The sequence below is a fragment of the Hippocampus bargibanti genome, linkage group LG05 (genome assembly GCF_051943395.1).
Source record: "Hippocampus bargibanti isolate YZ-2025 linkage group LG05, ASM5194339v1, whole genome shotgun sequence".
Classification (NCBI taxonomy): Eukaryota; Metazoa; Chordata; class Actinopteri; order Syngnathiformes; family Syngnathidae; genus Hippocampus; species Hippocampus bargibanti.
Window position 1 is genome coordinate 835,120 of NC_142738.1, and position 25,803 is coordinate 860,922.

The 25,803-nt window shown below is 44.4% G+C and overlaps 1 protein-coding gene across 2 annotated transcripts; it reads right to left on the reverse strand.

The window, feature by feature from the left end:
* Positions 1-144: 144 nt before the first annotated feature.
* Positions 145-25,487, reverse strand: map1ab (microtubule-associated protein 1Ab). Of its 2 annotated transcripts, XM_088996064.1 has the most exons (7): positions 25,182-25,487; positions 22,288-22,389; positions 15,663-15,745; positions 15,443-15,580; positions 5,655-15,297; positions 5,344-5,576; positions 145-4,426 (listed from the first exon to the last, which is right to left on the reverse strand). In XM_088996064.1, the coding sequence occupies exons 1-7, from the start codon at positions 25,447-25,449 to the stop codon at positions 4,271-4,273; spliced, it is 10,623 nt and encodes a 3,540-aa protein (XP_088852190.1). In that variant the 5' UTR covers positions 25,450-25,487; the 3' UTR covers positions 145-4,270. The 2 variants fall into 2 exon arrangements, with proteins under 2 accessions (XP_088852190.1, XP_088852191.1); XM_088996065.1 differs by lacking the exons at positions 22,288-22,389; positions 25,182-25,487 and adding an exon at positions 21,571-21,672.
* Between the last annotated feature and the right edge of the window lie 316 nt (positions 25,488-25,803).

A 25,803-nucleotide genomic window follows, 5' to 3' on the forward strand; every position in this document is an offset into this window, starting at 1 on the left:
AACAAACCATGTCTGCAGTCAAAGAAAGGGGGTGTGGAAAACTAGTCACATGGGCCATTTTGATTGGTTGTACAAGCGAAAAAACACCTGAGGACACACACAACAGTGCAGTTGAGTATTTTATTTGATGATCACCGGGCACTTCTACTTAAACCAGAGAGAGAGCGAGAGAGAGAGAGACAAAAGCCAAAGAAAGAGTACGGAAGAGCAATAGGGCCAGGTTGAAATATCAATTTTTTTAAAGATGGGGTTTTATTGTGAGAAAAAAAGTTGCAAATTTGCCAGTTTCAAACTCACAAATTTGATAGATTCAAACTCGCAAATTTGCGAGCTAATTTTGTGACTTTAAATCTAGCAAATTTGCAACTTTAAATCTAGCAAACTTTTAACTTTAAATCTCGGAAAATTGCGACTTTAAATCTAGCAAATTTGTGACTTTAAATCGAGCAAATTTGCGCGTTTAAATCTAGCAAATTTGTGACTTTAAATCTGGCAAATTTGTGACTTTAATCTAGCAAATTTGTGACTTTAAATTTCTGTGACTTTAAATCTCAAAGTTGCGCGTTTAAATCTAGCAAATTTGCAAGTTTAAATCTAGCAAATTTGCGAGTTTGAATCTAGCAAATTTGCGAGTTTGAATCTAGCAAATTTGCGAGTTTCAATCTAGCAAAATTGCGACTTTAAATCTAGAAAATTTGCGAGTTTGAATCTAGCAAATTTGTGACTTTAAATCTCGCAACTTGGTGACTTTAAATCTAGCAAATTTGTGACTTTAAATCTCGCAAATTCGCAAGTTTAAATCTTGCAAATTTGTGATTTTAAATCTCGTAAAATTCTGACCTTAAATCTAACAAATTTGCGAGTTTGAAACTGGCAAATTTGCGTTTTTTTTTTTTTTTCTCAGAATAATACCCCATCTCTAAAAAAACTATCTATATTTCAACCTGGCCCAAATGCTCTTCCGTAGAGAGACATAGAGAGTCAAACGAATACAAGTTAGCGCCGTACAGCATCTTGAAAACAACAGAAACAAAACAAGCACAGCCCAAAACCGGCATCCTGGCTGAGCGTTAGCGCTACTTCCGGGTTCAACAAATGACATTCAAGATTAGGACCGATGAAGTCACATGCGAGAGGATTACACGTTGTTCTCGAGGCGACTCGGAAATCAGCGTCCAAGCAAAAATGTTACGTTTGCAGATACAATGTACAATGTGGCCGTGCAGCAGAGAGAGATTAGCGCTCGCAATACATTCGTGTTTGGGATTCCGAGTCATCGTTAGGATAAAAGGCCGAGATGGGCCGTCATTGGTTCTGGTTGAGGAGTTGCCATGCTAAAGTTACCGTGTTCATCCGACTCTGGGTAGTTTGCGTGTTTTTTTTTTTTTTTTTCATTCACAAAACTATTTTTTGCGTCTCCAAGCGTTATGCAATAGCCGGGAAAATTTCCGTCTTCTGTTGTGCAGTAGCGTTTTCTAAGAAAAGCGAATTTTCCAAGTTGACTCAAACGCACCGATGATGCCTTCCAGGAAACTGGGAAATTTGGACATTTGTTAACAGCGACCAGCATAAAGGAGAGTGGATCAGTCGCCAACGTTCATTTTATATTAGCTCGCTAGCTAGCTTTCTATCTATTTGAGTTACTTCCGGGTTGAGTGCGTGTGGCTGCCGCTGCTCACCCACAGAAAGACTGATCCTGTGACTGTAAAGTGACCTTGAGAGTTTTGAAAGGCGCTTAGAAATGAAATGTATTATTATTATTATTATTATTATCTTGGTGGCTATTTATTATCTATCTATCAAGCTGGCTAGCTATTAGCTATCTATTAGTTCGCTAGCTAGCGTTCTATCTATTTGAGTTATTTCCTGGCTGAGAGAACGCTGGCGCGTGTGGCTGCCGCAGCTCGCCCACAGAAAAACTGATGCTGTGGCTGTAAAGTGACCTTGATAGTTTTGAAAGGTGCTTATAAATGAAATGTATTATAATAATAATTATTATTAGTAGTAGTAGTAGTAAAATAGCTAATAAAAGTAACCGGATTACATTGTCAGCTACCCGCCTGGGAAAACATGCAATATTTGAAAAAAAGAAACTAAAAGAAAAGAAGACATTCCCGCGAGCGTCTCCGCCGTCATTCATTCATGCTCATTTATGAATCAAATTGTTCTGCTTCATATTTACATATTACAATGTGTTTGCCATCGTTGAGGTCATCTCTGTGCTTTAATACAAACAAGTAAACCCCGCCCACTTCCTTGTCAGGGTTGGCCAAAAAGTGCATTCCTTTTCATTTCAACTCATTCACTGCCAGCCTTTTTAGAATAATCACAATGCATTTCATTTAGAAGCGCCTTTTTGACTTATTCCGGATTGAGTGAACGCTGGCGCGTGTGGCTGCCACTGCTCACCCACAGAAAAACTTAATCCCGTGACTGTAAAGTGACCTTGAGAGTTTTGAAAGGCGCTTAGCAATGAAATGGATTATTATTATTATTTTTTCTATTTATTAGATGGCTAGCTAGCTAGCTATAGCTAGCTGTCTAGCTTTCTAGCTGGCTGGCAGGCTATCTATCTGTATATCATACATTATTCTTATTATTATTATAAGTCATCTTTTCAATTTGTGAATGAGTTAATTTCCAACACCAGCCGTGAACTCGACTGAGCGACATTTTGAATTTTGTTTATGTTCTGCTTCTTGAGCTCCGTTGGAAAACAAACAAGCTTGTGTTTGCTCCATTTTTGTGTCGTCGATGTTCCCGATGTCGTGTCGAGAAACATTCAAGGATGTTTTCTTCGTCTTATTGTGCAAACATCGGCACTTTTTTTTTTCGCACATTCAAAAATTACATTCGTTTTCAAATCTCATAAACACCAGGATGGATTTTGTTTTTTTTTTTAAATATAAAGTAACCGAGACTTCATTATGAATGAAATTATTTGTAAAAATCTAAATGTATAAAGAATATGATGTATTATAATCTTCTATGAAAATAACAATAACATTTTAATAAATGAGTTTAAATGACTCCAAAGCAGCATAGGGATGGATATCCAGCACCCCCTCCAAAAAAAACAATGAATATAAAGCAGCAATGAGACAAAGAGGGCTGGACCGTCCATTACAATTATTGCATCTTGCGATTGCAAGAAAAATACCAGCCGGGTTATGAAATTAAAATTCATGACGTATCATGAGGGTCAAATGATTAGGGAGAGCCCTCGGTTCATCTACATCATTTTTTTTTCATATGTCTCAAATTTGGACTCACAATTGGAAGGTTGGGAAAGGAGAAAATCAAAATTTATGACAAAGTGTGTGTGTGTGTTTATGTGAAGATTTACTTATACAGTGATACCCGAGCTCACGAACTTAATTGGTTCCCAGAAAGCATGTCAAAGGCGAAAAGTTCGTCTTCCGAACATTTATTTCCCATAAGAAACCATTCAAATGAGAATAATCAGTTCCCAGCTCTCCATTAAACATAATTTTCCACTAAATAAGCCTAAAAACTACACAAAATATACCTTATTTTATGTATAATAAATGTGCTATTTTATTGTTATTAAAGAAATAAACTGTACAGTATAATAAAGTCGTTTGTGATGGTCGTTGATGTAGTTGCCTCTTGATGATATCCGAGTGAAGTTGCCGTGCTTTCTCGGCGATAATACCCTCACTCACAATGTGCCCTGCTAGCTGCTTTTCGTTAATCCAAATCAACAGAAGTTTTTCAACCTCTTCTATTGCCTGAGACCCTTGCTTAAACAAGACAGAAACACCCTTAGCCACACGTAGCAACGGTCGACTTAGCATAATGGTAATGGGACGCTAAGTCACACAAACGCACACCTCGTTGGTGTTTTTTGATGATCTTCTTCTGCTCGACCGTCATTTTCTTTTGTGTCCTCTTCGGCTTAACACTAGCCTGCGTTGGGGTCTTTTTCGGTCCCATAATTGCAAAAGTACTACACTCGATAACAAACCACATCTGCACTCAAAGGAATGGGGTAAAGAAAACTAGTCCCCCAGCCACCGTGGCGCCGTGTGGTTTGGTTCGTCCGCCGAAAACCTGTTCGTCAGCCAAGACTATATGCTCGCGAATTTAATGTTCGTGAGGCGAAAAGTTCGTGAGCTGAAGCGTTCCTATGCGGAGGTATCACTGTATATCATATTATTGACTAAATGAAATGGAGTAAATGTTTAAAAAATAATAATTTGCCTGCACAAACATGATGAGTGGCTATGTGTGTTTTGCTATGAGGAAGTCAGAACTCGATCTTGCAGGCGGGGAAAGACTCGTCCTGCATGACGACGGTGCTGCTGGAGGCCAGGACCATAATATTGAGGTCCTGCTGCCTCTCGTGCGTGCGTTGGTACCATTCGCGGGTCACTTCCGTGTCGTGGGTCGGGATCAGGGTCACCTTAAGGGGAGGACAAAAGGTCACCAAGGAACAAAAACTGATCAGTCGACAAGTCGTTAAGTGCCCTCTTCCTATGAGATTTTGGTTCAAAGTGGAGGATGGACTTGATTTATTAGTTTCGTTACTCAGTAACTAAAAATAACCCCGACTGAGTTAAACATCAAAGAACGTACAGTGGTACCTTGGCTTACGAATTTAATTGGTTCCCAGACAGAGTGTGTAAGGCAAAAAGGTTGTATCCCAAAAATTAATTTCCCATAGGAAACCATTAAAATAAGAATAATCTGGAAAAAACATATTTTTCTACTTTCTAATTTTCTAAGCCTTAAAACTACACAAAATCAACCTTATTTTATGTATAATAAATGCGCCAAGGGATTATAATTAAAGTAATAAACTATACTGTATAATAAATTGGTTTTATTGACCTTTGTGGTCGTTGATGGCTTGAAACACTTGATGAGGAACGTAGCCATCTTGAGGAATGACCCTTTAGGTGCTTTCTCTGCCATCATTTTACCTTGTTCCTCATCGATTGTGTTCTGTTTAGCTGGGTTAATAGCTTTTTGTCTCAAGTGTACAGATGGCTTGTGCGGGTTATTTGTGGAGCCTGATTAATGGGATATTTTAACCTTGCAGTCTACACTCTGCCTTTGTGGCTTTAACCGAAGACTGGGGGCTGGGAATAGAGGACGAAAAAAAAGTCGACTGCCATTTCCTTGTTAGGAGAACAAGCTTGTTCGCGAACGACCATTAGTCATTGTGGCACTCCGTGTGTATCCCGAAAAATAGTTTGTGTGCCAAGGTAAAATTTACATACATTTAACGTTCGTAAACCGAAATGTTCGTAAGCCAAGGGGTTTGTAAACCGAGGTATCACTGTATTTGTAACCAAAATAAGCAACCGCGTGAAGTACCTGTACGTTGGAGCCCCACTGAGCTTTACCCTCTAGCAGGGCATCCAGGACGCCGCTGCTCGGCTCTCCGCCGCTCGGGTCGTTCCCGCTCACCACGTAGTATGCCGCTCGCACGCGCTTGAAGAACTCCTGGTCCACGTTCTTGGCACTGCAGTGGTTGGGCACGTAGGCCAGGTCCACGTAGACCGGCGGTCCGGGTGGGATAGCCGAAGGGGCTTTCTGGGAGTTGTTTCCTGAACACACGCTCAACGTAAGTAACTAGGCATCTTCATTGGATGACCACATCGCATTGATTCGAGGATAAGACACACCTGAACTGCTTTTCACTCCATTGACCAGGCCTTTGAGGATGTCACTTCGCGAACCTTGGTTCTCTGACATCTTCAACAGCTTGGAGCTCCTCTCGGGGTCCTTCCTCCTGAGGGATGCTGATCGAGTCTGGGCCGAGTCCTTATGGGCCTGCTTCACCGGGGTGGTGGAGCTTTTCTTGACCTCCCCCTTCCGAGCAGGAGAAGCCGATTTGGGTTTGGTTTTCCTCAGGCCTTTGGTGGCCTTCTGGTCCTTCTTGAGGGGTTTTCCCGTGCCGCTGAGGTCCCGGAGGAAAGCCTCTGGATCCACCATACACGCATCTGGATGAGGAGGTTGTGGAGGAGGGTCTCTTACCGAGGTAGGGAGGGGATCGTGCGTCTGCTGAGCTGCCCTCGCTGATGAGGGCTGTAGTCCGCCGGCAGCAACCGATGCTGGCAACCGGTCTGCAGGCAAATGGTCTGCGTCTTCATCCGAGTCCAGGTTATCTTCCGCTGTCATGGATTGACACTCCTCGGTTCCAGGCGGTGCATCGGAATCGGACCGTGAAGGCAACGACTCACTCACAGATGTGGGAGGTGTTTCCTCTCCTGCTAAAGTTGCGGTCAGTCCAGCTGAGCCGGCACTGGACAGCTGATGACCGGCTTCACCAGGGTCTCGTCTTTGCTTGTGTGACTTTGTCTTAGCAGCTTTTTCCTCGTGGGTTGCATTTCCTCCTTCCTGGGAGCAGTCACTTTGGTCATCCTCTTCAGCCTCGTCGCCAGAGAACTGACGTGGACGAGGGTTGATGAAGGAAGGAGATAGTTCTCCTTTACGCTTTTTGTATTTGTAGGAGCAATCTGACGGAGAAGTGGTTCTTGTGTTCAAGTCCGAAGGACGATCCGTTTTTGGTTTGGTCGATGCTCTTACGAGTGAGGTTGCGTTTGAGGAGGCACCGTGGATGCTTGCCATCCATTCGAAGGCTTCCTCCTCCTGGTCATCGTAACCTGGTGGAGGGGCACTTGGGAAATCATCAGGCTTCTGCAGCAGCTCCCAATCAGATATACTACTTTTTCGTCTTGCCTCGAATCTCTCCGGCGGCTTGTCCACAAAACTTTCCTTTGCCTCTGGGAAGTCCGAGTCTACTTTAGACTTGACATCTACCATATCCGCCCGCTCAACTGGGGCGCTCATTTTTTCAGTTCTGTCCTCCAGAGACTTGGCTTCCTTTTGTTCTTTAGCAATGTCTGCTTTTCTTATTTCCTGCCCGACTTCTACACGGACCGTAGTCTCCTCCTGTTTATCATGTGGTGTCTTGACGCTCGGTTGGTTTCCTTCCTCCGCTCCGGGAGGGTGTGCGGTGGCATATGAGGTGTCCAAAGTGCCACTTGCACTTGGTGAAGTGACTGGGGCAATGCGATGAGCTGTTTCCGTCAGCATTTGAGGTAATGACTCAACGGTCGGTGTCGTCCTCACGTCTGTTGTATACAAAATACTTTCCGTCAAACTTGCCGCGGTTAATAATGAAAACGTCTCTTTCTCTTCGGACTGTTTTTGGCAGTTAAAGTCACCTTTGACGTCTGTACCTTGAGGACTTCTGTCAGTGGGTTCAGCCATTGGTGGAGAAGCACCAAAGCTGGTTTCTGATGTGGAGAAAATTTCTGGCAGTTTTGAGGGCCCTCTACTTGGTTCTACAGACAATGACGCTTTTCTCTCCTCAGCCTGGGGAGGTTTGGTCATCACTTCCATGTACTCGTCTCTCTGAAGGCTACCGGGGTCTGTGGTCAACAATGTCGCTCGCTGAACCGTATCGCTCGGAAAACTTGAGTTGGGTGATGAGTACCCGGCTGACACGGCGGTGAAGGTGCAAGGTAGTGAGGGAACCTGGTTCTCCTTTTTAGCGGTCAGATCTGTTACCTGTTGGCATACATCTGATTGGCTTTTGTACTGTTGTTCTTTTGGACCGAGTTGGTTGACCTCAGAGTATCCGTCAGATCCACTCAGTCCAAGATCGGTATACCGTCCAGGCTGTAGAGAAAAGAGATCAGATGCAGGCAAGGACGTGGGTTTGTCTGGTAGCACTCTTAGGCTTAAGCTACTGTGGTTCATCGTGGGTGATGACTCGCAACTGTTTTCGGAGCTTGGCGATAAAGATGCTTTGTCTCTATTCTTTTTCTCTGATTGCTGGACCTCAGAGGAAGGACTTTCCGCACCGATCAATAGCTTCCTTGGTGTTGCCTGCTCTGGGGATAAACATGATTTGTCTCCCTTTGTTTCGAGAGGTTTTGGTTCATTTGGAGTGTCCGAGCAGATGCTTTCTAGTTTGACAGCACTAGCGCTTGGTGATGTCGCCGTTTTGCTTTCACTCCTGATCTCAGGAGTTTTGGTGGTACCAGCACCTATTGCTCCAGAGACAATTTCCATCCCAAGAAGATTTGTGTCACCAGATAGTAATATTCGACTTGTGTCCTTCTTGGACGTCACAAAGGCATCGTCAGGTGTCACTTGAGAAACCATCTCCTCTTTTTGGAGGCTCGATTCAGGAAAGGGTTTATTTGAGTTTTCAGAGGGTGGACTATGCCCGTACGTTTCTTTTTCAGACTGCTCCCTAGCACCTTTCTCCATGTCAATGTCACTAGAATCCTCCTCTTCCTCCTCCTCCTCATCATCATCATCAACATTGAAGTCTTCGCCTGCTACCAGTAAGCGAATATCGACTATATGTTCTTTGCCTTTGGGAAAGTCCAACACGGAATGACTCATGTCTGAGGCAACAATGTTGTCATCTAGTGTCTGTCCTAGACCCGAGGAGCTCAAGCTCGCACTCAGTTTACTTGCTTGCTCTACAGTGACCAAGGATGAAGCACCTTGGGGTAAAATCACTTTTTCTGCTGGTGAGCAGCGACCAGATGGAGAGCCTCTATGATCGGAGAACTCGGTCGTGTCTTTTGGTGATTTTTCCGTCTCCTTTATTGCGATGTCATTTTGTGCGACTGCAGTGCTGAGATCTAATTGGTTGCTGGTTTCTTGCTTTGATGGCTGCCCTGTGTAACGAAGAACTGCATCAGCAGACGCTTGATCCCTTCCTCCTGTTTGAGATGTTCCTGAAGTTCCTCCTTCCATATCCTCTTTCTCTGATTTTTCTGGTTTGTCCTCTTTGGGACTGTAAGACTCTTGGAAATGTTTATTGTCTGGCATATTCAAAGTTGAAAAGCTCTTTTCGGTAGGAGGTGTGTCTGCTCTTTCTTCCCTTTCTCTCTCTTCCTCCTGGCCTTTCTCTCTCTCTTCATGATCGGACGAGGCACGTCGGTGGCTGTCACGCTGAGGACTGTGGTCAACTCGACTTAAAAGCATTGCTTCTTCTTTGATTCGATCCTCACGTAGGAACGAGGTTGACCCCATTGGACTTGTTCTCCTGTTATCGTCTACGCTTATATCAAAAGTATGACCTTCAAACACATCTGTACTTTTTTGAGTTGTAGGGTTTTTTGGGATGGGCTTCTCATATGGATCGTATTTGGATGCGGATACAGTTTTGTTTTCGTCTCGGAATTCATGATCGGTGCTCTCCTTCTCTACACCGCTCGATTTCCAATCATCAGTCGGACTGGTGTCATCTGAGTCTTTATCCAACATGAAGTATGAACAAGGCTGTGAAAATCCCGGAGAAGCCGTCTCCCGTTCTCCTTCCCTCTCCCGCTCTGCTTCTTTGCCGGGCTTTGCCTCTTCCAGCATCTTATCAACAGGCCCGGAACTAATTTGAGACTGGACTTTGGACTGACTCTCACTGATCGAGTTGGACTCTGCCTCTATCTGAGGAGGGTATGATGGATCAGGGGATGGCTCCCGTTTTTGAATCCAAGTTGTCGAATCCGTAGCTGAGGATGGCGAAGGAGTCGTTCCAGATTTAACAGATTCTTCAAACTCCTTGCATCCTTCATCCAGTGAAGGTTCCTGCGTTGTAAGTGTTGGGATTATGATTACACTCTGTCTGGGTGTGGCCTCTTGACTTTGATTGGTCAATAGAGACGTTTGGCCTGCGGAGCTGGACAGAGTTTCGGATTTTCTCAACTCAACCGATAAAGGTCTTGATCCCATACATATATATTCTTCATCCTCGTCCTCCTCTTCCTGGTCTTCATTAGAAGACTGAACCAACAAGTTGGGCTTGTGGTATAACTTGGAAGCCTCTACCGCTTCTCCGAATGTCGCCGGTGCAGATTGTTTCAAAGTTTTGTCGAGGTCTTTATCTTCCCGTTCCCACTTTTCCTCTCTGGTGTTTTGTGCCTCAGCTCTCTGTTTTCCGCCACCGTCTTCCGCCTTCATGTAGGACGCATTTTGTATCTCCACTGATTTGGTCTTTTGCTCATGCAGGTCTTTTGTCTCACAGATTGTCTCCTTCTCCTGTTCCCTCTCCATCTTCTGTTCTTTGCTCAATTCGGCGACGTGAGCGTCGTCCTTTTCTTTCTCCATCTTCTCATCGGAACGAATGACTACTGTCACAACTCCATCACTTTCCTTTCCCTCCTCTTTTGGAGGTCCGGTTGATTTGTCAGAGGTTGCTTCTGCGGATGTCTTGTCGTTCACCATGGCCCCGTCTAGGAACTGGTTTGCCTTGTTTGCAGGACTTTCTGGACCATCTGGGTCAATAGTCCTCTGAACCTCTTGTGTCTTAAAGGTTTCGGTCTGTGTCTCTAGTTTGTCTCCATTTGGACCTTCTGTGGGATCTCCTTTGTTGTCGTCTTTAATGGCTTCATCTTCACTAATGAAGTTCTTCTCTTTATCTTTCGGAGATTTCTCACAGGTAGTTTCCGATTTGGCTTCTTTCTGGTTTTGATCTTCTGTGCACTCCGGCGCAACATTTTTGCCGTCTTTTGTCATTTCTTTATCGTCCTGGAAGGCTGCTCTTGCTTTCAACCCTTCGGCTTCTTTGTCCCTAGTAAGGCCCTTTTCGTCTTTTGTGGTTTGGGTCAATGGAATGTGAACATCAGAGTATTTGTCCTGAGGGTAAGCTTCTTCCTTTTGTGTCCCCTTCGCGCCCCCATTTTCGATTGTTACTTCCGAATCAACCTTCTGCTCCACTTCTGCTTTTGGTTTGACGTCAAGGAAATCTTTGCATTCCTTTTCCGTGGGTTTGACAGACACCCCTTCCTTATTTGTTTCTTCTTCCATCGGCGTGACAGCTACACTTTGATCCACAATTGCCACGTCTTTGTCCTTGGATGCTTTACTAGCGATGGCGTCCATTTTGTCGTCAGTCTTGGCGTCCCGTCGACCAGCATAAATGTCATCGTGCGCAGTGCTATGCTCCAATTTTTCATTCTTGCTTGTCATTCCCGCATCAGTGGAAGAACCATCGGGCGCTTTGTCCGGTTCTTTGAAGGCTTGGTCGGCGAGTGGTGGTTCCAAACTTTCTGGAATGGGAAATTTAATCTCCTGAAGTTTGTTTTGGGCGCAAACGAGCGCAACAGCCGGACAAATGTCTCCTTTGGGGCTTTCGGTCAACGTAACGTCAGCCTCGTCTTTCCTTCTCCGGTCCCCTTTGGTGACCCCGGTCTCGTCTTTGGCCTCTTTGCTCATCGTATCTGCTGTTTCATCCCCTCTGGGGATTTCCTGCTTGTCCTCCTCACGATGCTTTTGAATTGGACCAGCATCCTTTGCCTCTATGCCATGAACAATCTGAATCTCCTTTTCTTCTGGTTTTGTGGGAATAACTTCTTCTGGTTTTATGACTTCACTCTGAAGCACAACGGCGTCAAACGTCTTGCCCTGCATGGTTTTGAGGTCTTCGTCGTCATGCCTAAAAGCAACAATCGCTTCTTTGGGAGCTGTTGTAAAAGCAGCCATCTCTTTTCTCAAGTTTTGAGAATTATCTTCTACGAGAACCTCGTTCCAGGTGGGTGAAATGTCACTAGTAGCTAGCGGAGGAGCAGATTTGGATTTTTGCCCATCCACTGTCTCTTGTAATTCAGAAACACCGTCTTCTTTGATGGTGACAATTGTTTTCACTGCAGATTTATCATCATCCGAGGCTTGGCTTTTGTTGTGGTCTTCATCGTCAAGGAAAGAAGGGGGGAAACTTTCTGGGGATTCGTCCCATCCTCCTTGGCTTTGTTTATTGGGAGACTTGCGTCCCGAGACAGGTGGTTGAACTTCCGTTGAGTGTTCATCTTGAGTCATTATCTCCTCTTCTGTGCCCCGTTCCGGCTCCTTGACAGGTATAACATCTGTCAAATCCTTCTCAAACTTCTCTTTCTCCTCGGTCTTCTTGTCTTTTGGCTCCTCATCTTTTTTCTGTCCAGTTTTGTCTTCAGTTGAGGTGGCGACTTCAGGGAGGTCCGAGTCAGGAAACGCTCCCACCGGCGCATGTCGAAGGGGCGAATGAGATTCGCTTGGCGGTCCCGATTGTGTTGGGGAGGACATTTTGACAGTGATGTCATCTGGACTGAAACAACGCTCCTCGCTCTCCGAGGTAACGGAGTCTGAGCCAAAAGGCCTTGGAGGCACAGCCGATGAAATACCTTTGGGGGCCTCCGCATCAATGTTCTCCTCTTCGCTTGGAAAGTGGACCGGTTTGTCCTCCCGTTTGGACTTGGAAACAGAAGATGCGGAGTCAGACTGCTTTTCAACCTTCTCGTCTTTGCATTTTATTTGGTGAGATAAGGCATAGCCCTCTTGGAGTTTTTCCAGTGATATATCAACATTGGGAGTCTGGTCTTCCTCTTCTTCTTCTTCATCGTCATCGTCATGAGGATCAGGAAGTTTCGCGGCCATCTTGACATCTTCAAGAGGGAGCTGTAAATCAGCCGAAGGAGATTTATCTTCAAGAGACGATGGTGAAAGTGTTCCAGATGAGAGAAGTTGCCCGGTCGTCACTTTGGTTTTTGCCGGCTCTTCAGGGGTGACGGTAGACGCCGCAGACTGGTCTTCGGCAAGAGACGTGGGGGGCGAGGGCACTTTGTCGTACTCTGTGATGGACGTGGCCGAAGACACGTGTTCCTCCTCCGCCAGAGGGGCAACGAATATATTGGTGAACAATGACAGCTGCTCCTGAGGTCCAGGTGCGAAACCTTTGGCCGAAGCTTGCATCTCCCTCATCCCGTGAATGTTGACAAATGATCCGGTCTGATCAGGGACCGAGACCTCATTGGAACCGATGTCATATTGAAGGTGTGGTATCCTCTCCTCGGCCTCCTCGTGGATCTCCTCATCGGAGATGGTTTGTTCCGTTTCAGAGTAGCCCGGTATGCTCTCGTCTTGGATATAGATGACACCACCTCCAGAAGTCACCGCACTGATGGGAGCTGTCGTTCCTCCCATGTGGGAAAGGTAGCCCTCTTCCTCTTCTTCTTCCTCCTCTTCCGCCTCAAATTCGGCTTGGGCTAAGGCGGCGGTTTTGGTTTCTCGAGCCACAAGTTCACCGGTGATTTCTTCGTCCGCGATTACGTCCAAGTCTTCAACCTCCTCCAGTTCCGCTTTCTCTACCGGTTCTTCTTCACTCTCTTCATCCTCTTTTGTGTCAACGTAATTTACACCGAGAGTTTCTGATTTTTCCATTTCTTTAGTTCCGTGTTTTCTGTCCATCCCGTCGTGCTCTCGCGACGGGAATTCGTCTTCCTCTTCACCAATTCCCATATCCTCATCGTCCTCATCTTCTTCCTCCGTCCTGGCCTCAGCAGTTGGAGCGTCTTCTTCATCCTCCTCCTCCTCATCCTGTGATGCAGCTCCCTCATCCTCGTACATCTGCGTCATTTCTGACACTTTGCGGTGGTCGCGTTGCGCCTCAACCGTGGCTTTCGCCGGCCGTGGAGCCTCCTTTCCAGGAGACTCCGTCACAGGGAGGACACTTTCTGGGGCTTGTGTCTTCTCGTGAGTAAAGTTTTGAGCTGTCGCACGGAATTCGGGCTCACCGCGCCCCGCCGGCGGTGTTAGATCATCTACACCTACTTCTTGGATCACTTTGATATCCTTGAGGAGCTCTTGGGAGGGAGAAACTCCATTTTGTGTTGGCTCACCTCGAATGCTTTCCTGACTTTTGTCCTTTGGAGTTTTTGGTTGCTCTGGCTTGGATTCAGTTTTTGCTGGCTTTGCTTTTGGGGTTTTTGTTTTATTGGACACTTTAGCTCTGTGTAAAGTCTTTCGGACCTCTGGTGTGAGAGGCTTAAAGTCAGGCTTTGCCATTTTTCTCAGTTCCGGTTTGGATGTGTCCTTTTTCTTGTCCTCTCTGGACTTGACGTCTCTCTTTTCATCTTTTCTGCCAGACTCCTCTTTCTTAACCTTCTTGATCTCTTTCTTCTCTTTGTCCTTTTTCTCATCCATCTTGGACATCCTCTCCTTGGGGTGCTTTTTCAGCGATTTTTCCTTGAGAAGTTTTTTCTTCTCTGACAGGTCGGATTTAGATTTGATGGTTTTGCTTGTCTTTGTCGGTTCCTTTTTCACAGATGGGTTTTCTTTTGCAGTCTCGCTCTTTGTCTCTGCGGCGCTGGCGTCATCCTGTCCTTCCGTTTTGTCCTTGGCGACCTTTGCGGTGGTCTTCGGGGATGATTTAAGGTTCTCTTTGCTTTCTGTTCTTTGTCTTAACTTTGTCTGCTTGACCGCAGAAGGAGGCACTCCAGAAGCAATGTCTTTTTGCGTCGCGACGGGATAACGTAGGTAGTCAAGGTGCTTTAACTTTTCCAGGCCTTCCAAGATCTTGTTCTGAGGCGCGTTTCCAGGGAAGAGAACTCTGACAATTTTTTCCGTCGGGTTTGCGGGAAGCCAAACAAGTAAGGCGGTCACTGACGTCAGGTAGGGCACAGATATTTCCCCTTCTTTCCCGTTTGGCAGGACGATGCCGGTTTTGGCTTTGCTGTTGCCCGCCCATTTTTGCATGAGGAACTGCATCTCTTTGCTTTCTTTGACCGGGTTGAGAACGTACATATCAAGCCGTCCCACTCCCATCTTATGGAACAGGGTAATGGGCTCAATCGTGTTGCTGACCACTCGATAGAGAGGCTCCGGTTTAATTCCCAGTTTGTTAAGGTACTGCAAAGTCAGTGAGGCTTCCTCTATGCTGCGTTTCACTTTAAGATTAGATTCCGGCATGCGTAATTTCTCTGGCACGTTGAAAAACACCACGCCGAGTTCTGGAGAGATCAAGTTCTTCAGCCAATCGCTACCGTTGGCGGACCCTTGAGATCCTTCCTCCTCCTGCTCCGCGATCTTCCTCCGTAGGATTCCGTTGATCCCAGGGAGATTGTCGGCACCGATGTGAGTGAGCAGAATGGAGTCAATACGGTCCAGGTGGCGGACGAGTTTCCAGAAGCAGGATTTGCGTTCGGAGCCGCCGTCCACCAAGATGTTGAAGCCGTTCACGGCGAAGAGGGCGGAGTCGCCGCGCCCGCCGGGGAAGATGTAGCAGCATGGCTTGGACAGCTTCAGGAAACCTCCGGATGTCGGTGGCTCGAGGAGGTCAAAGGGTGAGGGGACGTCCACCGTCGCACAGATGTACTCTGTGAACTCGGTGACCCCCTCCATCTTGAGGATCGTGGGCTTGGGGTTTAGTTTGTAGTGAAGGAACTCCCGCAGGGTCTGCTCTCGTCCCAGGGAGCTCCAGCCCACCTCCCCGCCGCAGGACACAGTAAGTGTAGCCTGCTGCTTAGGGACGGATGGGCCGAGTAGTTCAACCACCTGCAGGAGGAACAGAGGCGGATCTGTAAGTCAACAAAGATGTCTTCCATTCATGTTGTCATTTATTCCGTATAAAAATGTTCAGACCTTGAAAATGTCATATCAAGAGACATTTCTCAGGAAAGGTTGAGAATCTGGCACTTACCCCAGGATCAGAAATTATACTCTCAAAAGTGTTGTAGGTGAAAAGCCCCGTTTGAAGGAGGAGGCCACCCTGATCCGAGCTGGGACCACCCAAAACCAGAAGCTTCTGTGCCGCCGAGTCGGTGATCAAAGACTGGATCTGGCGAACGCCAAGACAGACCACCGTTAAGATGTGTCCTTTTGCACCGGAAGGGTCGGACAAAAGATGGGATGGATCTAACCTCTGCTACCACGGCGTCTTTTGAAGGGTTGACGAGGACCACCGTTTCTAGGACATCACTTCTGTGGTGTAGAGTCCTTTGTCCTGCATCCAAATGTTCAAATAAGGTCAGGACCTAAAGCCTTGTTTTCCGTTTGAACTTTGTACCTTCATAGAACGTTTGTTCTGTACTTAAAGGTCCCGTAACCTGTCGGATATCCAAGCTGAGACCAAAGGAGACAACAAATCCACTCTGAATGTCTCGACCTGAGAGTCCAACCAAATTCAACTTTGTGAGCTCAATCCGCAGTCTTGTGGAAACCATCTGGTTTTGATTGAGCTGCCCCGCTTGGACTTGGACTGCCTATTCCAGCCGCCGCTTGAAAAACGGAAACTGCCAAATCACGGGTGAAGAAACCTCAGGTGGGTCCGACGGGTTTTCATTTCAATTGTGGTATGTCTCACAATGACCAACGTCTGAGCTGCTTGCCTCAAGGCAGGTTTTTCTGTTTCTGAGTAATTAAAACGTGATGTTTGCATTATTCGCCGGCCCTTTAATTGAACCCATTTCTATCTCGTATTCAGGCCAATCACCCGCTAGCGCATTAAGGCTCCAAAAAAGAAAACGTAGGAAATAGGCCATTGCACCCTGCTGAAATCCGAATTTGCCATAATCATCCACAATGTGCTCCATTCGAGTACAGTGATACCTCATCTTAGCTCACGAACATTATATTCGTGAGCATATAGTCTTGGCTGACAAACTCGTTTTCGGCGGGCGAACCAAACCACACGGCGCCACGGTGGCTGGCGGACTAGTTTTCCACACCCCCTCTCTGAGTGCAGATGTGGTTTGTTATCGAGTGGAGTACTTTTGCTATTATGGGTCGAAATACACAAACAAGGTGTGTGTTTGTGTGACTTAGCGTCCCAGTACCACTACGCTCAGTCGACCATTGCTACGTGTGGCAGAGGGTGTTTGTGTGTTGTCTAAGCAACGGTCTCAAGCAATAGAAGAGGTTTAAAAACGTCTGTTGATTTGGATTAATGAAAAACAACTAGCAGGGGACAGTGTGAGTGAGGTATTATTTCCGAGAAGGCACGGCAACTTCACTCGGATATCATCAAGAGGCAACCTGGAAGTTCGTCATCCATTGACAATGACCATCATAAAGGTAAATAAAACGACTTTATTATACCGTACATTTTATTTCTTTAATTACAATACAATAGAACATTTATTATACATAAAATAAGGTATATTGTGTGTAGTTTTGAGGAATATTACGGAGAAAATTATGTTTTATGGGGACATGGGAACAGAATATTCTCATTTTAATGGTTTCTTATGGGAAATAAATGTTTGGAAGATGAAATTTTCGCTTACCACACACTTTCTGGGAACCAATTAAGTTTGTAAACTGAGGTGTCACTGTATTTCAAAGACAATCTGATCAATCAACCTTGAATCTGTTCAGAACTGTGCAGCACAATTTGGAATCTTGTTAGCGCCTAGCGGTGATGTTAATCTTCCCAAAATCCTCTTTTGGGTCAGCACAGATGGGATTCTATCATAAGAGAGGTCAGAAATCCTCGCCGAGATCATGGAGCGTATCATCATTTTTCAGTTGCAATTACCGTCAACGCTAGTGGGTAGTGAACCGCTTATTTATTTACATTTTCCATTCATCATTTTTGATTACAATTTCAAATCATCAACATTATGCATTAGAGAAGTGGGAACCTCTGCTCTTTTTTTATGTGTGTGTGATGACCCGTTTGATATAAATATCCACGTGAACTCTAAGAAAAGAGGGCTGCTCCAGATAGCGCGTTCCACGTGTCCAATACTGCGATTGGGGTGGGGGGGGGGCAATGTACTACTGTACTTCTTGGCGAGGAATCGGGAGTGTCAATTTTTCGTCAATTTTTGAGGCAATTGCAGAAGCTGGCTATCTAGCTAGATATCTAGTTATCTAGCTGGCTATCTAGCTAGCTATCTAGTTATCTAGCTGGCTATCTAGCTATCTAGTTATAATAATAATACATTTTATTTCAAGCGCCTTTCAAAGCTCTCAAGGACACTTTACAGTCACAGACAAGCATAGATACAATCATAAATAAAGTACAATTATAAATAGAATACAATAAATAAAATGGCTATCTAGCTAGCTATCTAGTTATCTATTAGCTATAATATAAAAATGTATATAATGGCTAGCTAGCTATTAGCTATCGAGCTAGCTTTCTATTAGCTATCTCGCTAGCTAGCTATATAGCTGGCTATCTATTAGCTAGCTAGCTAGCTAGCTTTCTATCTATTTGAGTTATTCCGTGTTGAGTGAACGCTGGTGCATGTGGCTGCCGCCCCTCACCCACAGAAAAACTGATCCTGTGATCCTGTTTAATAATAATAATAATACATTTCATTTCTAAGCGCCTTTCAAAACTCTCAAGGTCCCTTTACAGTCACAGGATAAGTTTATCTGTGGGTGAGCAGTGGCAGCCACATGTGCCACCATTCATTCCACCTGGAATAACTCAAATAGATCGAAAGTTAGCCAGCTGGCTGATGGATGGATGGATGGATGGATGGATAAATGGATAGATGGATAGACAGCGAGATAGATAGCGAGAGAGAGAGAGAGATAGCTAATAGTCTGTCAATAGACAGTCAATAGATAGTAGTTAATACCTAGCGAATAGATAGCCAATACCTAATAATAATAATAATACATTTGATTTCTAAGCGTGTTTATTATTATTATTATTATTTCAAGCACTTGGCAGCGTGAAGCTAGTCGCCAAAAGCAAACAAATGTGAGTTAGCAAAGCGTCGCCCCGACCACCCTTGAGAGCGAGAAGGCCGCTAGCGGGCTAGCGGTTGTCGGATGTCGTCCAATCCGTGTCGCTACGCGGCGTGCCAGCGATGACATCATCGCAAGCTACTGAATGACCAGTCGGCGGGCTGCCAACACATCCGCAACACAATGTGCGGGTGTGTTTGTTTGTGTGTCTCTTTCACGCTACCACAAACATTTCCCCACGCGTCTTCTGAGCAGCGTAAATATACCCACAATGCCTTTGTTGTGCAAAGCGTATCTGGAACGCCAACCCGCAGGAATCTCTCTCTCTCTCTCTGGAGCCCGACGCCGCATGGAGTGTCGCAGCATGAGGTCCGTTTCTCATTTCTGGCATCCAGCGGAGGGATGGAACCACTCCGAAATGTGTTTTCCTTCACTTCAAAATTCAATTTTTTGACGATCTGATTGGATGGTTACACCATGTACAGACAAAGGATATCGATATTCATCCGAAAAAATATCGATATCTATCGATGTATCCGACCCTGTTTGCATGTAATTTTCTCCGTGCGTGCATAGAAATAGTATCGATATAACCGGGACTATCGATATATCCCATATCGATATAACGAGACTTTACTGTACATTCTGTTCAGGTTGGACCGATAATTTGCTTCAGGGCTATTTTTAGCCTGGCATTTTGCCGTGAATCATTGCCTGCGGGTTTGGGAGTCCAGAAATCTGTTTGAATCTCGAAACGGTCCGGCGGTTCCGATTCTTGGCTTTTGATTGACTTGAACATCAGCGCCTTATTGTGCACCTGTACACTGGACTTTCACAGAAAACAGACCCTACTCTTGCATTGCCCCTTGCATTTTCCCATAAGCCAGAGTAACGCCACCCTCCTATTAGCCAACAACACGACACCATCGTAGGACTTGACGAGTCAGTCCGACATCCCTCGCCACGGGCAGACGTTTAGAAACCTCCACCTGAATACAATCAAGCCGAACGAGACGTTTGATGGACATGGTCCTTGTCACTCGAATTCTAGGACCTACAGAAGATTGACTTTTAGGACTACATAAACATTCAGTACAGCGTTAGACTCTGCAATTTGCTATTTTTCCTCGTTGAATGACCACGTAACAAATGCTTTCATCTCGTAGCGTACAGCAGCACAATATTTCAAACATACAGTGACACCAAGTAATAATCAGTCCAAATTTTCAAAGGAGTTCCTCAGGGAAGCGTTTTAGGTCTTGTCATTTTCTATTATCATTCCCGATTTTCAAAGGAGTTCCTCAGGGAAGCATTTTAGGTCCTGTCATTTTATATGACCATTCTCAATTTTCAAAGGAGTTCCTCAGGGAAGCGTTTTGGGTCCTATCATTTTCTATCACCAGAAAACCAGAAGATTGGAAGCGGTTCAGACTATTTCTAGTTTTTGTTTTCGAGTCAAAGTGGCTAGCTTCCCGACAGAATTTGCAGCTCACTTGTGGAGAGACCGAGACGCGCCGGCTTATAGATTAGCAGGGCGGCTCGTCGTACGCCGAGATCACATGACAGAGCAGACGGCTCATTTAGATGAGGTCCATTGATTGAGATCATCCTGACGGAAACACAAACGCCATCTCCATCTCGTCAAAGTAGCTTAACGACTGAGTATTATGAAGCGCCTGCGGTGCCTCACGACTCTTCCAGGACCAACTCGTTAACATACTTCATTAAGTTGTCTTATTAAAAAGGGGGTTTGGCCTCTTTTAGTTTGACGCGGCTAAATTTTCGCCTGGAGAGTTTTTTTGGGACGAAAAACATTTTTTTTTTCCAGAGCCGCTAATTTGTGAGGCTAGCCGTTTCGGGACGGTGGTGATGAAAATTTGAAAGGATGATTAAGTCGGATGATTGAAATGGCGCAGGTAGATCAACAGTTTAAAGATCAACTCATAATAATAATAATCATCATCATAAATAATAATAATACATTTCATTTCTAAGTGCCTTTCAAAACTGTCAAGGTCACTTTACAGTCACAGGATAAAGCTTGTCTGCGGGTGAGCAGCGGCAGCCACACGCGCCAGCGTTCACTCAACCCCGAAGTAACTCAAATAGATAGAACGCTAGCTAGCTAATGGATAGCAAACAAATAGCCAACAGCCAGACAGCCAGCAAGCCAACTACCAGCAAATAAATAGCTAAATAGCCAGATAGCCAACAGCTAGCAAATCAGACAGCCTCCAGCCAGTCAGACAGCTAACAGCTAGCCAACTGATACCAAATAAATAGCTTATAGATAGCCAGTAGCTAATAGATAGCCAACAGCCAGCCAGACGGTCTACAGCCAGTCAGCTAACAGCTACATAGCCAATGGATAGCCAACAAATAGCCAACAGATCGCCGTCAAATGACTTCACCGAAAACTGAAAGGCGCTTAGAAATGAAATGCATTATTATTATTATTATTATTATTATTATTATTATTATTATTATTATTATATTATTATTATAGTATTATTATCATTGTAATAGAAGAAGGCAATGATTGAGACAAATTGCATTGGAGCATGCGTACGTGCGCCACACAAATTTTGATGAGTCACTACTCCCCCCCCCCCCCCCCTTCATTGATCGCGCCGATGGTTACCAAGAATTAACAGATGTTTTTTTAATTATTATGATTATTATTATTATAATTTGTCTATCCGCAACTGCAGCGGGTTGCCATCACAACACAGCATGAATGAATCATCAGAAACGAACCCGCGACATCCTCCAGCCGGCGACGCCATTACCGACTCGTGACCATGACGACGACCCCGGAGTTGGCGGCTAAAGTGGGGGGGGGGGGGGGGGGGGGGGTCACCGGGTTCGTTTGGCAGAATCTGCGCCATCATTTGCGCTTTTTTTGCGCAGGTGCATGAAAGCGCAGAGCATGCGGTTGACTAGTTTGTCCTTTCCTTTAGCGACCAATCAGTGAAGACGTTAATCTCATTACTTTGGGATCAAGATTGGTTCTTCTTCTGTCAAGAGACATTTTAAATGACTTGACTCCGCCCACCTTTAACGCTACATCAAGTATCGCGAAATTTCAAAGAAAACAATTCGACATGCGACACCAAGACGTACCTTGGCGAACGACGTGACACCTGCTTGGAGAGTCGGAGCGGCGCGCGAACGTGCGTGCGTGCGTGCGTGCGTCGCTGAGACTAAGGAGGCGGAGACTTTGCGTTGCGGCCAGGATGCGGCAACAGACGTCTGCAGAGAGCCGTGCGTGTGCTCGGTGCGGCGCGCAGAGGGGGGGGGGGGGGGGGGGGGGGGGGGGGGGCGTGCACGAGCTGAGCGCCGACTCATCCGTTGCGCGTGCACGTAACTATCTCGCTCGCCCCGTCCGTGTGGTCGGGGTGATGACGTCACACGACAAACATCCCAAAATTCATAGATGGAGAAATACATCGATCAATAAAAGAGATCAATTACATTAAATAAATAAACAAAACAGATCAAATAAATGAATTAAAAAAAAATAAATAAATAGGCAAATAAATACATAGATAAATAAAACAAATAAAATACATTGAATAAATAAATAAATAGGCGGATGAATACCTCGATAAATAACAAAGAGAATCAGAATCAGAATCATCTTTATTGACAAGTATGTAGAACACACAAGGAATTTGTTTCAACATCAAAAAATAAAATAAAGCATAAAAATAACAAACAAGATATAAAAAGAATTTAAACAAGCATGAAAAAACAAAACCCGAACAATGGAATTTGGGAGCCCACGACGAGGTCAAACGCTCAGACAAAAAACAAAACAAAGCGGCACTCGGCACTGACCTTTGACATCGGGGGAAAAATGGGCAGAGTGCCGCGTGACGAACAGCTGCAGCTGCTGCTCAAGGTCGCATCGGTTGACGTCCACATCCCAACATCCCATTCCTGTGACGGAAGAACCAGGAAGAGGCTTTCGATTCCGGCAAATTCAAGTCATTTCATTTTCATACACTTTTTCAATTGCGAGCAGGAAGTAAGAGTTGTCTTTCAAACTATCAAAATAAAACACAACAGAGCATTTTTTTTTGTGTGTGTGTGTTTTTCGACCTTCAACAAAATCTTTCAGAGCGGAATCTGTTTGGCAAAAACTGCTGGCTCATTCTTGGCTGGACTTCTGCAATAGCCCCGATGGCATCAGCAGGGAGAAAACAAACACCATTTGCAATCCTAATATGAGGCCACAGCGCATTAGCGGTTAGCATGTAGTGGACTTCGCATAACTTCTAAGGTGGACAACCGACACCTCCGGACAAGTTGCGTCCATAATTTGTCAAATGACTTCTACTGAACGTATTTGACAAAGATTCCATCACATATTAAAGCTCTATTTTACGTTTTAAGACTCGTGCTGAATATTAAGCAAGTCTTGTTTTTGAATTGGTGAGGAGTCCGTACGTGACGTCACTGAAGGAACGCCCCTGACCGAGAAAGCGACACACAATGCATTTTGGGTACTTTTTTTCATCTGAAAACACCATTTTGTTGGCGAAATTAGAAGGAAAACTACACAAATAACGCGATGGTGAATCGTTGTGTGTTGCACCAAGACTACTATTTGATACTAGTTGAAACAAATTCCCAGCGGACAAATCAGCACATTTCCAAGGGAGCTTGTGCGCCATCTTGTGCATTTTCTGGGACTTTACATTGGAGTCCAGATGCCTCAAAATGATACGGAAGGACTTCTTTAATAAATTGCAAACATTTATGCTTTCCTCTTCAGAACTATTTGAATCATATTCATAACTGGATGAGTAACAAGAAAGCATCTTCTCCAAATCTGAACTCTCTGAAGCCATTGTTTTGATTCTGGAGCAAGGCAGTTTGTGAAGGAGTATCCTGGCGTGACGTCACGAACAAGGGGGCGGGACTTTCTGAATCTGCCCAGTTACAAGCTCATTTTGTGGCAGTTTTGGGACATTTTATTATCATTTTTATTGCTGTTTTACATTTGACTAAAAATATCAGCCTGCGTGTTTTGGCTATTTTAGATGCTATCAAACGTTTTTTCTGATGTCAGTTAGGAAACAAAAAAAAAAAAAAAAAATGGTGTTGGTTGTCCTTTAGGGTCGACCCAATCAGGGCTCAGACCTGATCTTAGTTTCTGAGTTGCAAAAACAAATGGTTTAAATGGATTTCTGTTAGCCGTACGCATGGCTAACCGCTACCTAGCTTGCGGTGTCATTTGCCCAACATCCCCCCTGGTGATGAATCATCGTAGACATGTTTGAAATAGTGGTAACCTTGTTCTGCTTGGAAGTCGAAGAAGGGGAAAAAAGGTTACGTGAGTTACGTGACTCAGCAGAAATGAAACCGGCAAAGCTGATTAAAATAAGCCAGAGCTAAGTCCACACTTTTTAGCCTGTTAGCCTGTGTTAGCCTGTGTTACTCACTCCAATGCAATTCTGTTCTTCATATTATTATTGTTATTAAAAAAAACACACATTTGTATGACTAGACAGCCATTTCTTCGCTCTGACCTGTTTATTTAACGGCGCTAGCTAGCACAGCTAACTTGTGTTCGCTAGATGGGACATTGCCAAGCAACGCACTTCCTCTCATTAGGCTCCAAATGCAAATGTCACTTTTGGAAATGATTTAACAAATGATATTTTTAATTCTGGATGCTTTTTAGGCTATCAGGTTGCGCCAAACCCCGAAAAAAAAAATCAATCAATCGATCAATCAATCAATACACCAATAACTCAATAATTCAATCTGTCAATATGTCAATCAGTCAATCAATCAATAGTATACGAACAAATAAAATTGCCATTAAATAAATGAACAAATAAACCATGAATAAATACATACATACATATACACATACACAAATAAATAAATAAAAAAACAAATAAATACACAAATAAATCAATAAATAAAAACACTAATAAATAAATACACAAATAAATAAATGATAACAAATAAAAACACAAATAAATACATAAATAAATACACAAATACACACATAAATACACAAATAAATAAATACACAAATCAATAAATAAAAACACAAATAAATAAATACACAAATAAATCAATAAAAACACAAATAAATCAATAAATAAAAACACAAATAAATAAATACACAAATAAATAAATAAAAACATAAAAACACAAATAAATACATAAATAAATAAATACACAAATACACACATAAATACACAAATCAATAAATAAAAACACAAATAAATACACAAATAAATCAATAAAAACACATAAATACATAAATAAATAAATACACAAATAAATCAATAAAAACACAAATAAATACATATATAAATAAATACACAAATACACACATAAATACACAAATAAATAAATAAAAACACAAATAAATACACAAATCAATAAATTAATTAATATACACAAATAAATGAATAAAAACAAATAGACAAATAAACACAAATAAATCAATCAATAAATTGACTTGATCTTTGGTGGCTGAACTCAAAACTGTGTGCTCTACTGGTCCATCAATCCGAGAATGAGCCAATGACAATTGTCATAATATTCATTTTTTTATTATGATGATGATTATTATGATGTTTAACTTTGGTGAGTCTTTGTAGATCCACAAAAAGGCTCATTTTGGAAATTGCTGCTCCGAAACGTTCCGGCGGCTTCCAGTGTTGACGTCCAAACGTTTGCACAAGATGACCGCACGCGCAACTCACCGGCTTCGACGCCCGCCCGGGCGGCGTCCAGCTGCCGCTCGGTGCCGACGTCGCCGATGACCACCAGTGCGTAGTGACCGGCCCGGTTGAACGGCGCCCCGCGGCGCCGTCCGCCTCCTGCGCGGGCGCGGTACCGCAGGAGCTCCTCCAAGGCGGGAGGCGGCGGCGTACGCGGCGGTCGCCCCTCGTCCTCCTCCACCGCCGGGAGAAGGCCCCGCGCCGGCATCGCCGTGGCAACACGCCTCGGGGATGACTCCGGCATCGCCATGACAACCGGGAGCCTGACGGCGAACGCGGCGGAGAGCGGGTGTGAGAGGATGCTGAGTAAGCTTTGAAAGGGGGGAGGGGGAGGAGGTGGGCGGGGGCGGAAAGGGGAGGGACGTTAAGAGTGAACAACAAGAGACCAACGAATGAGGAGGTAGAAAATAATCACAGAACTTTTCAAATGATGATTATTATTATTTAATTTCGAAGTGCCTTTCAAAACTCAGGTCACATTACAGTCACACCTAACACCAAACCCCTAACCATAACCCTAACACCCTAACCCATAGCAAAAAAAAAAAACAGCTATAGTAAGGCGTTTTGAGCCGCCCCCAAAAAACGACCATGTATAGCACAG